This window comes from Triticum aestivum, chromosome 3D (assembly GCF_018294505.1).
Source record: "Triticum aestivum cultivar Chinese Spring chromosome 3D, IWGSC CS RefSeq v2.1, whole genome shotgun sequence".
Lineage (NCBI taxonomy): Eukaryota > Viridiplantae > Streptophyta > Magnoliopsida > Poales > Poaceae > Triticum > Triticum aestivum.
The window spans coordinates 551,962,180-551,974,182 of record NC_057802.1 but is presented as its reverse complement, the minus strand read 5'-3'; the positions used below and the strand labels follow the sequence as shown (position 1 = coordinate 551,974,182).

General features: G+C 42.3%; 2 protein-coding genes across 2 annotated transcripts; both read right to left on the bottom strand.

Moving 5' to 3' along the window:
• Nucleotides 1–3,679: 3,679 nt before the first annotated feature.
• LOC123075345 (noroxomaritidine/norcraugsodine reductase) lies at nucleotides 3,680–4,855 on the bottom strand. Its single transcript, XM_044497975.1, has 2 exons — nucleotides 4,696–4,855; nucleotides 3,680–4,601 (listed from the first exon to the last, which is right to left on the bottom strand). Exons 1-2 carry the CDS (start codon nucleotides 4,782–4,784, stop codon nucleotides 3,863–3,865), a joined length of 828 nt encoding a protein of 275 aa, XP_044353910.1. The 5' UTR covers nucleotides 4,785–4,855; the 3' UTR covers nucleotides 3,680–3,862.
• Nucleotides 4,856–7,294: 2,439 nt separating this feature from the next.
• On the bottom strand, nucleotides 7,295–11,234 carry LOC123080428 (beta-glucosidase 5). Its single transcript, XM_044503354.1, has 13 exons — nucleotides 10,968–11,234; nucleotides 10,798–10,861; nucleotides 10,607–10,665; nucleotides 10,248–10,323; nucleotides 10,087–10,158; nucleotides 9,840–9,927; nucleotides 9,456–9,714; nucleotides 8,978–9,093; nucleotides 8,697–8,911; nucleotides 8,443–8,471; nucleotides 8,139–8,241; nucleotides 7,892–7,979; nucleotides 7,295–7,762 (listed from the first exon to the last, which is right to left on the bottom strand). The coding sequence occupies exons 1-13, from the start codon at nucleotides 11,091–11,093 to the stop codon at nucleotides 7,531–7,533; spliced, it is 1,527 nt and encodes a 508-aa protein (XP_044359289.1). The 5' UTR covers nucleotides 11,094–11,234; the 3' UTR covers nucleotides 7,295–7,530.
• Between the last annotated feature and the right edge of the window lie 769 nt (nucleotides 11,235–12,003).

Below are 12,003 nucleotides of genomic sequence, written 5' to 3'. Positions count from 1 at the left end.
AAACGTGTATTTTTGTGTCTCAATTTACTGATTGTTTAGAAAAATCCCTAAACTCCAAAAGGGGAAGGGATGTAAATACCCCCCCCCCCAAGGTAGTGGTGATACTTGTCTCATCGGCACCCTCCGGCACAGAGGCATCCGTGACGATGTCAGGCATGGCGAGGACACTCATCGACATTGACATAAATGGGTGCATTGACTCAGTCATCCTCCTTCTCCCTTCCTATAGGAGGATGTCAAGGTCGGGGTCGATGATATCAAGTGAGAGAGAGAGAGAGAGAGAGAGAGAGAGAGAGAGAGGAGTGTGTGTGGTGAGGTGGACGATGATGTGGCGAAGTCAACAATCAAAATCAAGCCACATCGGCGCAAAAACCATCCAAAGCAACCCGAGAGGCAAAAGATATCTGGTTTCATAATTGAGAAAATAAGTTTTTCTCTTCACGAATCATTTCTAACTACTACTGCCTTTGTTCCTAAATATAAGTCTTTTTAGAGATTACATGCATACAGATGCATATAGACATATTTTAGATCATAGATTCAGTCATTTTGTTTCGTATGTAGTTTGTATTAGAATCTCTAAAAAAGACTTATGTTTAGGAACAGAGGGAGTAATAAGGTCGAGGGATAAAAATATACTTTTGTCAAAAAGTATAGAGTGCTTTTTTAGAACCAAGTGGTATGATATTTCTTTGGGGAAGCAATTTCTTATCTATTCATAATCAATCATGATAATACACAGAAAATCATGGTAAAAATGATAACTAGGTCCATGGACCACCGACTACGACTAAAATCACTGGAGCAAGCCCAATGCGCGCCACCAACATCGCCTCTCCCTCAGCAGAGTTGAACAAACCTTGTTGTAATAGATAGTCCAGAAGTCGTCGTGCTAAGACCCCATAGGCCAGTACACCAGAGCAGGAATCATCACCAATGAAGAGAGTCGTAGATTGAAAGGATACACATTTTTAACACGCAAACAAATACTAGATCCAAACATATCCACAGAAGACCGACACCAATCGAATCACGCGAGATATGATAGAGAAACGCCTCCACATGTCATTTGACAATTCTGGACACACCATCGGGACGGAGATCAAACGTGAGAGACATTATTCCTACTTAGAGACATCATTGCCACCACATAGCCTCAAAGAAGACGGCAAACCTAATAAGAACAAGAGTGGGGTCCCTCCCGTCGGTGGAGGGCCGAGGTCCTCCGCACCTCTGTAGCCTAAAGGTCATCAGAGGTGGGGGGGGGGACTGTCGATGACGCTGATACAAGGAGGAGGAAACCTAATCACCTACGAGTCTCTTCTTGGGGAGGATGAAAATTTCAGAGTGAAACATAATCACAAGACCGAAAACGTGAAACTATCTCAGGAATAACAATGTTTACATATCTTCTAGTACTGCAAATATTTAACCTCGGTTCGAGTCAATCTATACCTACTAATAATAAAGTAAGGTGCGCCCATCTGATTTTTTGATCGGTTCACCGTCGAAAGGCTTTTTTCTATCTTCGGTGGTACTTAATTTTTGTGTGTAGGCCTTGCGCGTTGTGGCCCAGCAAAGCCAGCCCACATTATTTCCTTCCCACGCAACAGGGAAAACCCAACTTGTGGCATGCATAAAGCAACCCGAGGACTGGACCGACCCATTTTTGTTGTTTTATGTGTTCTGTTTCTATTTTCTTTTTCTTTTCGTTTCTCTTTTTCTTTCCTGTTTCTTTTTCTATTCCAAGTTTATTATTCTTTTTCTATTTTCCATAAATTCAAATTTCCAAAAGAAGTTCATAATTTCAATTTTTCTTCATTTTTTGAAAAAAATTCAGAATTCCAAATATTGTTTATGTTTTGAAAAATGACCGGAACTTTAAATTTTGTTATTTTTTCGCAATTTCTTCAAAATTCAACAAATGTTTCCAATTTTTAAAAATATTTGAGTTTTACAAAATTTGTTGAGCTTTCCAAAAAATGCATTTTAAAAATGTAAAATTTTGAATAATATTCTTGCTTTAAAGAAATGTTTACCAAATCAAAAATAAATTTTGCAGTTACAAAAACACATTTTCTAAAAATTGTTATATTGAAAACATGTCGTTTTAAAAAAAATAAAAAATTCAAAATATGTTCTGTTTTTAATAGAAGGTTCATATTTTCCAAAAATGTTTCTGAATTTCAAAATAGGTTCGTGTTTTTCTGAAAATGTACGGAATTTTCAAAAATCTATTTGCATTATTAAAAACTGTTTGGGATTTAAAGAATTGTGCATGTTTCCAAGAATATTTGGTAACTCATAACAATTATTATTTTTTGAAAATTTCAAAAAAAAATCAAAAAAGGAAAACAAAAAAGTTTCAAATCTGAGTATGTTCTTAAACATTCGAGCTGGCCTTTGGTTTTAGGAGGGCGTGTTTATTCGAGTGGCTAGCAGCACCAGGTTCGATCTTTGAGGTCATGAGTTCGATCCTTCAACCTGTTGTTCTTCTTGGAGTTTTACTCACGTCTTACAAATACAAGTCGGTTAGGTGCCTGCTAGTGTGCTAGCCCAAACCCGAACTTTTGTGTGTTCCAAGTGCTATTTGACGCCGCTAGCGTCATATACTAGCTCCCACGCCGTTGGCACCAGAAAAAAAAACAAAAAAATTGCTCTGTCGCCCAGGCTGTATTGAGCCTTAGTCCCACTCCGCTCCTATTCCCGCTCCGCATCCAGACCATCAATCCCCACCGAGGGAAGCAAAAATGGTTTGCGGCCGTAAGGAATCGAATTTGCGATGTCCCGTCCAGTTCCTCGTTCCTCGGGCGGATTCCAACTGAGCTTAGTCGGTCTTGTTCGTGATACATAAAAATGACTGGTCTACCTATTAAATATACGTATTGATTTTGTTCTGTCCGGTCCGCATGTAGTTTCGTTTTTTTTCGTTTATGCCCCCGGGTGGGCTAATGGGCCTCCCACACATTTCTTTTATTGTCATACCGACTAGCAGCAAAAAAGTTAGACTGTGAGGGAATTGAACTATGGACTTTCCCTATTGTGACGATGAACAAAACCAACTCAACTAGATTGCAATTATGATACCAATAGCCTTACCTTGGGACATTATATTAAAATGCCACAAGTTTTTATACGTCACCAGGTTGTCTGGAAATAAGGAGGTTGTCTAGAATAAATAAGTTGTCTCGAGGATTATGTGCATAACTAGGGACTTCATAATTATTCCCAGTGGTAGCTTGCCCATGCCAATCAAAGAGAAGATGCGGGTTTGGTTTTTAAAAAACTGTGGGCAGGTGAGCGCTAAAATAAAGAGAATTGACCCTGATAAAAAAGAAACATTCATGTTTGGTTATGCGCAACGATTAGTAGTCCATTCGGTTATGCCATCGAGTGGTCGAAGCAAGATTGTCGCGCAACCACCGGATGAGGAGCTGGCCACAGCCCCGAGACGAAGCGGACCCGGAGAAAAAAAGCACCAGTTGAGTGATCGCTGCCACGCCGAGCAACCCCACCACTATCAAGATTTTGCAGACCAAACATGCCCGTCAGAAGACCGCAGCTCCTCGCTCTGTCGCCTGCCGCATGCAAGACCGTATTTTATGGAAACATCAATTATCTCTCCCGACCATTACAATGCATAATAGGCATATGTGCTAGTCTTTTGTAACAATGAAAGTGCACGCATAGTTCGGTCCGCATGATGGAACAAAATGTCTCAAGATGGAACAAAGATGCCTTTTCGTCGTCTTCTCTGAACTCGAAACGAAGATGCTTATTTACTAGCAGGGTGTATGGATAAAGAACAGTTTAATGGAGCCGTGGCAGCTAGCGTAGCTAGCGACCAAGCAGCAAGCGAAGCCTAGGCCGCTATGGTGCGACCGCCGTCGACGTAGATGACCTGCCCGGTGACGTAGGACGCGGCCGGCATGCACAGGAACGTGACGAGCGACGCGACCTCCTCCGGCTCGCCCATGCGGCCCAGCGCGACGCGCTCGTTCTCCTTCTTCCCCATCACCAGTAACGCCTCCATGTCAACCTCGATGCCGCTGCTCTGGAGGATGTCGCTCCGGATGCCCCCCGGCGCGACGCAGTTCACGCGGATGCCGTCGCTCGCCCACTCCACGGCGAGGTTGCGGCTGAGCTGGTTCATGGCCGCCTTGGTCGCCGAGTACACCGACAGCACCGGGTACGCGATGGCCGCGGCCACGGAGGAGATGTTCACCACGCTGCCGCCCCCGGCGGCGACGAGCAGCGGGTGCGCGAGCTGCGCGAGGTGGAAGCACGACTCGAGGTTGGTGGCCATGAGCCGGGCGTAGTCCTCCGCCGTGCTCTGCGTGGCCGGCATGAAGAAGGTCTGCCCGGCGTTGTTCACGAGGATGTCCAGCTTGCCCCCCAGCTCGGCGCGGGCCGTGGCCATGAGCGCCTCCCGGTCGCCGCGCACGGACACGTCGCAGGCGGAGGCCGTGACGCGCCCGCTCAGGCGCCCCGCGTCGGCGTCGGCGGCCCACCCGCGCAGCCGCTCCTGCACGTCGGCGTCGCTCCGGGCGCATGTGTGCACACGGACGCCGAACCCCGCGAGCTCCTCCACGATCGCGCGCCTGCGCCATGCATGTTACGCAAGTTAGTGTGCGTGCGCGCATGATCAGTCACAAAACTAGCGGCATGAAAGAAACATGCATGCAGGGGGCGTACCCGATTCCTTTGGTTCCGCCGGTGACGAGGGCCGTCTTGCCGGCGAGGCTCCACCGCTCCTCCCTGCTTGCTGCTGCTGCTGCTGCCATCTCTAGCTAGTGAGTAGTGAACGATTTGGCAGGTTGGCCTTGGCCCTTGCTACTTAAATCTTCTTTGGAAGCTCTGCTGCCAACTATGACGACTAGGCAGCAGCTGGCGGGAGTGCAGAACCGCAGATGCTTCCTCGGCGATTTCTTGTTTTCGACGATGCGCACGACGCATTACTCGCGCAGGCGGTGGCCGGCCGACCGGCTCATGTCACGTTACGTTGTTTTCGGCCCTGGATTTCGAACTAGTTTGGTTGGAGTCCACGCCCGGGTAAAAAAGGAGCCTGGCCTGGGCCTGGAAAAGTGAAAAAATAGTGGAAACAGTATGCCTACTCAGGCTAGCCTGCGAAACGGTTGACATGGAAAAGCATCTACATTCGGAGTAGGCAAATCCAGGCCATCCAACGCCCGCGGACGCGTCCGGACGTGCCTTACTGATCGAGGCTCAAATTTTCTCATCTGCATCTGGATACCTCATATGAATCTTAAATCTTTATCTCCCCATGTTTCTAGTGCAGATTCAGCAGAAGTTATGGCTATCCGAAGTGGTTTGATCCTAGCAGAAAAATTGGGTTGCACTAAACTTATCATCGAGTCTGACAGTATGTTGGCGTTGGAGAACATCTCTGATCCAAATGCCTATATGGGAACTGATGTTCCAATCATTGCAGAGTGTTCTATCATGGTCATGGAGTTTGCTAGTATTGATTTTGTCCACTGCAGCAGAGAAGCAAATATGGTAGCAGATTGCTTGGCAAAACACTGTTTTAGAATTAATAAGTCTGAATCTTGGGAATTCAATGTCCCTGACTTTATTCTTCATCACTATGTAAACGACCTTGCTATTATTTGATGAATAAAGTTGTTATGATCAAAATAAATAAATAAAGAGGCTATTGCTTTTGGCGGTACGACCAAAAGTGCCCCTAAATTTGGCACAAATTATCCACCATGCCATCCATAAGTAGAAAAAAACAAACCGTTTTTTTTTTCCTATGAAGGCGCTTTGAGTTGATTCATTTAGCCGCAGTCCTATTAAATATCAGATGTTGGCAGGTAGCTCGGTGCTAGAGCTTCTCTCTTCCACCAGAGAGACCCAGCTTCAATCCCACCTAGCTCCCATTTCTCTTTTATAAATCATGAACTGCCCCGTATTAGGTTCACCCTTTGTTCTTTATTCCCGTTTTCTTGGTTATTTGCTATTTCTTTTTTCTTTTCTGTTCTTATATTTTCTTATTTAAAACAATTCAGGATTTCCAAAAAATATCCAAGTTTCAATTTTTTTTGTGAATTTATGAAAAAAATATTCCAGAAATCATAAAATGTTCGTGGATTAAAAACAATGTTCATGATTTTGAAAAACTAATTGCATATTAAAAAAATGTTTGTGAATTTGAACCAAATGTTCGTGGATTTAAAAAAAGTTCATGATTTTTTGAATATATTGAAAAAATAAAAAAAATGATCATGAATTACAAAAGAAGTTCATTGATTCAAAAAATGTTCATGAATTCGGAAAATGTTCAAGCATTTACAAAAGAAATTCACCGATTCCAAAATTAATTATCGGTTAAAAAAATGGTCGGTTCATAAAATGTTTGTGGATTAAAAACAATGTTCATAATTTTGAAAAAATATTTACATATTCAAATAATGTTTGTGAATTTGAACCAAACGTTTGTGAATTTAAAAAAATGTTCATGATTTTTTGAAAATGTTCAAAAAAACAAAAAATATCATGAATTACAAAAGAAGTTCATTGATTCAAAAAATGTTGATTAATTCGGAAAATGTTCATGCATTTACAAATTTTTTTTATCGATTCAAGAAAAATGGCCTGTTCAAAATTTTCTTTTAGCAATTCAAAAAATGTTTATCGACTCAAAAAATTTCGTCAATTGAAAAAAGTTCGTCGATTCAAAAATTCTTCATAAATTTGTAATTCGAGTTCAAAAATTGTTCGTGGATCAAGCATCGCCCCCTTAGCTGGGTCTCAGAGTCGCCCCTGCCCTCCTTTTGTGTTTCTGCGTCGAGCCCACGTGTCGTGGTCCTTGCCGGTTGTGGTCATTAGATTTTATTGCTACCACTTTCCTGTTGTGGCCGTTAGATTTTATTGCTACCTCTTTTCTATTGTGTTGTTAATCCTTGTTGGTTATTGTTGGCTTTATTAATTTAAAGTCGGGCTCGCGCCTTTCCTCTAAAAATTTAGACTAGGTTTAGATCCGGTTGCTTTCGTCTAATGAAATATGTCAAAAATGTTATGAATGTGCTCCGGTTTAGAAGAAAATTATTCGGTTTGCATGTGATTCAACTGTTTTTTTGTTTGTTAAAATCTGATTTAAAATGTATGCGGGCATGGTTGAATGGGCAACTCCGCATCACTGTCCGAGGACGGTTACCTAGGGGCCAACGATGCCCTTACTTTGTAGCCGCACTTGTGACAAGATTTCCTTCATGCTGTCGATTTCACACGTCACTTGCATTGCATGGTTCGATGAGTATGTCAAAACAAGTTGAAAAAACCATAGCAGCTGCTGTGGCAATGTTGATATACCAATCAAACATCCCCTGAAATTTTTCAATAAGGAAACGGTAGAGATGGGTCCGTCCTTATGGTTTTACTTGGCGTCGAAAGACACTAGAGATGATGCATCGACTGCTGGCTCTCCCTGTGAAGGAAAGAGAACACCATTGTCCTTATCTATGCGTATGTGGTATGCCTATGTATTTACGTGTCCGATGATGCGACTCATTGTTCAGCATGCCATCCTGTACTGTTGAGCTCAGTCTGAACATCGATATCATCGTTATTCTTCTTCAGGAAGGCAGAGTACCAGCGACCAGAGAGCCTGGCTTGCCGTGGCAGGGCCTCGTCGTCAAAATCGACACGGTACAGGCCGTACCGTGCCTGAAAACCTGACAGGTACTCGAAGACGTCCAGGAAGGCCCAGATGAAGTAGCCTTTCACGTTGACTCCATTCCTGCAGAGCAAAACATCACCATGGTAACTGAACTCTGAACTCCGAAGTTCTGGTTACAGGGCGCCCCAACTGCATGAAATTGTAGTGAAGCAGAAAAACATGTGCAATTTTTCTTCTTGAATGACTGACCTTAATGCAGCCAATGTGCTCCCTATATAGCTCTTCAAGTACCCGGTCCTCTCGGTGTCGACGAGAGTGTCATTACTAGAGGATTGACCTGAAGAGAGAAAGCAGAGCGGGCAAAAGATATCATCAAATATGTATGAACTGCAAACCAACGATGATGTCCGTAAACATTGACATATTTTAGATAGAATGATTGAACTAGTATGTTCCTCTTTGGAGATCATTGTAATCAGGAATTAGACCGACTTGCCATTCTCTTGGATATAAATGGGAATGTCCCCATAGGCTTCTTTCAAGTACAGTAGCACACGTTGCAATCCTTCAGGGTCACTTGGAAAAGACGTTGGGGGAGCCTGCATTCACAAGAAGTTGTTCTTCATGTCACAACTTGCAAGACAGGCACAATCCCAGTATTGCTCAACTGCATGACCTTCAAGTGTATTTCATTAATTTCTGGTATCTCGTGTTAGATTAGAATTCCAAATTTAATGTTTCATGTAAAAGAACAGCTGAACCCTGTAGTATCTGACAAACACATCATTGAAGAACTTTACCTTACCGGCTGGCGGGTCTGTTTTAGAAGCTGCACCAATGAAACATATATTTTGTTAGGTGTGCCATTTGGATTAAAAAGATCTCAGATTGTAAATCTGCTTCAGAAGCGTAACGAATTTCGTCAGTTTATATATTGACAATGTGAACCTTCTGTTTGCATCATTATGTTGTCAGTAGATAAATGGAACACACTGCCCCCTGCAGCTGCAGTGCTGCTACAGAAAAATATGAACACTAAAGCAAGGATGCTTACCTTTGTAGCTAATTGACAAGTCTGCGGAATAGTCCCGAGCGCCTTTCTTTAAAGGGCGATCATTCACATAGACAGAATAGTAGTGATTTATCCCGATGAAATCTGCACTACCAATTATAGCTTCGGACTGGATTCTTGTGAAGGATGGAAGACGCGAACCAACAATTTTCTTCATTCTTTCCGGATAATCTCCAGACATCAAGGGCTCTAGTATCCTAAAAGACAGCACACGCTGGTCAGTTCTGCATTCCTGGAGCAAAGGTAGAGTAAAGATAACATACCAGCCCAAAAAGAAGTCCAAACATCTTTTTGTTGCTTCTAAATCCGCCGTAGAGTTTGTCATAGGATAAGGCCAAAGGGAGTAAATACTTAGGCCGACAACCCCCTTTTGCATGGCCTACATGCAAAACTTCTTTTATGGACAAATAAATCTTTTCATATGAATATACATCATGGGAAATTAAAAGTGATGTATTTGTGCAGCTAATCAGACCTTATGTTGAGAAATCCAAATATTTAATATGCCAACAAACTACAATTGATAGTGATTGACCCCCAAATATCAGTATATGGTTAGACAGTACTTTCACTTGAGAAAAATATATGGTCAGACAATACTTTCTCTTTAAAATATTTTTCTTTTTGAAGAATATACAGTTACTGATATATCAGAATTTATATTAGATAGAAACATAAATCTTACTAGCTTATAATCACAGAGAGGCACTGATTTTAAATTTTGGGCCCAAAATCACTCACTTGATATTTTTCTCTGTAAAGCGTAGTTGCCGATGCATGCGCCAATAGCATGTTATGAGCTGCTATATATGGTTCAACAGTTGAGTCACCCACGGTACATTTTATAGCTCCAAAAGGATCAGAGCAATGTCCTGGTGCAATCACTCCAATATCGTAAGATCCCATCGCACCCACATTAGGTTCATCTATCGTAGTCCAGTAGGAGACCCTGTCTCCAAACTCCCTGAAGCAAACATCTGCGAATGCTGTGAAATCCTCCCTGCATTTTGCAGTAGCATCTGTGAGGAAATATTAATACTAGGAAAGTAGGACCCTCTCGACATTTTAAGATCCTGAGGTAGGTCATCACTACAACTCTAAAAGGGAGAAATTCTGGAATCTTACACAATTCTAGGGCTTAACCATCCTCCATACTCATCTTCCAGCATTTGAGGGTAATCAAGCTGGTAAATCATTATATGGACTTGAATCCCTGAGGAAACACGATGGACACACATAAGTTTAGATAGTGGAGACACATGAAAATAGATTCTGCATTTTTTTAGAAGTGTTGATCATTTACTAGGCTACTAACATACAAATCTGTTTTGCCAGTACAGTTCCATTTATATACAACAGAAAATAAACATACCATGTTGCACTAGTGCATCTATTAGATTGTTGTAATACTCGAGCCCTTTTGGATTCACAGCTCCCCTGCCATCTGCAAATCTCGTTAGAAACCAACAATCAGTTTAAGTTTTGTGCTTTTCTAGTATAGTGCAATGGAGATATAATGAGAAGTACTTTTACCTGGGATTAGCCTTGACCAGGAGATAGAGAATCTATATGCCTCTAGGTTCATGTCAACCATGAGCTTCACATCATCCTGAAACATCAGACCATGTCTGGTTAAAAGTTAAAACAGAATGTTCAGATATTCAGTGTGGAAATCACAACACTTCAACACAGCAGAATAAAATAAAATTGATAGATAGGTAATAAGAATAAATTTTATTCTGTTTTTGGCAGAGAAGAGAGAATAAGGAACTAGACAGAGCTTATTATGTTCAGTTTGGTATCACTAGCAGACGGCTGCATCCTTGCTTAAAATCACTACAATCAGCCATGCGGACCCCCAAAAATGGGCAGATTTAGAAGCTTGTACCTACCATGTACTTGTGGTACCCGTCGGCAGCGACATCACCTACGCTTTTATCCGCCATTTTCCCTGTCGTCAGAACAAGAAATATCAGCACGAACCTGACAGGATAACTACCTGATCAAACATCGGCATCCAGTTTTTATCTTAGTCCCAAATCAGCACGAGCCTGAGTACCTGAATGGTTATTTGGTTCATTACCTGCGTGAGTGAAGGTGTCCCAGATGCTTGGGCTCCTGCCGTCCTCAGCCACGGCGCCCTCGTACTGCAGCCAAACAAACCCCCAAAAGGCTAAGTAAATTGGGCGGAAAAACACAAGCCGAATGAAAGAAATTCAGATTTTTGCTGGGTCATGGTTGTTGGTTTGTTGCCTGGTACGCGGAGGTGGCGGCTCCGAAGACGAAGTCCGGAGGGAAGTCGCCCCGCGTGAAGCCGAGAGCGGGAGGAGCCGTGGCGGCGGAGAGAAGCAGCAGCGAGAAGAAGGCGACGGAAGCCATTGCTTGCTAATGCTGCCCTGCAGCCAGAGCCCACCAGTGTCTGTACCCACGTTCGCAGGAGGATAAGGCGCCTACCGCTTTACTTTTTTTTTTAGCTCGCACTGCTCCACCACGTTTTGGATTTCGTTTTCCTGGCACGAGAATCCTGTGGTGCGGCCATCGCTTGTGTGCTCGCTTCTCGAAGAGTCAGATCACCTCCCCGACCACATGAAGCTCGTTTTTTAAATAAAATAAAAGTAAAATCAAGCACAATATTTGGAAACCTCGAGTAATTTTGGAAACAGTAATTAAATAGCATATAATTGTGTACTATGTATGTATGTGCATGTCTCCGTAACTGTATCGTACACAAATGAACAGAACCAAAACTGTTACTTTTCACTTTTTTGGAACCACAAATTTATCTTTTTGTACGACGTACAATTAACACATTCTCTATTTACTTCTATACATATTTTGCAAGCGTCTACACGCATCGCCATTTTTAATTTTTTTACCTAAATGTTCTTTTTTTATTTCATATTTTTGAAAATACTAGTCTTACAGGAGTCTCTGAACCAAATCGCCGCACATGATTGTTGCTCCCTATACAAGAGGTATTACATTAAGACTGGACTCAAGCCCTGCAAATCATCTATAAAAAAACTTTTTTTAATTTATTTTCATGAAAATCAATTTAGTTAAATTCTACACTGGATATTTCGGCTAAATAGTTCAGTTAAAAGTTAGCAATTCCATTTTCTCTTAAAAAGCACTTAACAATTCCTGCGGGGTTAAAAATATCTGAGGTCTTACTAATTGCCACTTGTGTCTTGAGATTTGTGCGTCTCAAGTGTACTACCTAAAAACGCAAACACGTCAACAGGAAAGGAAACTCGTTGTCACTGCTCCTAGCATGTGCTACTCGCTG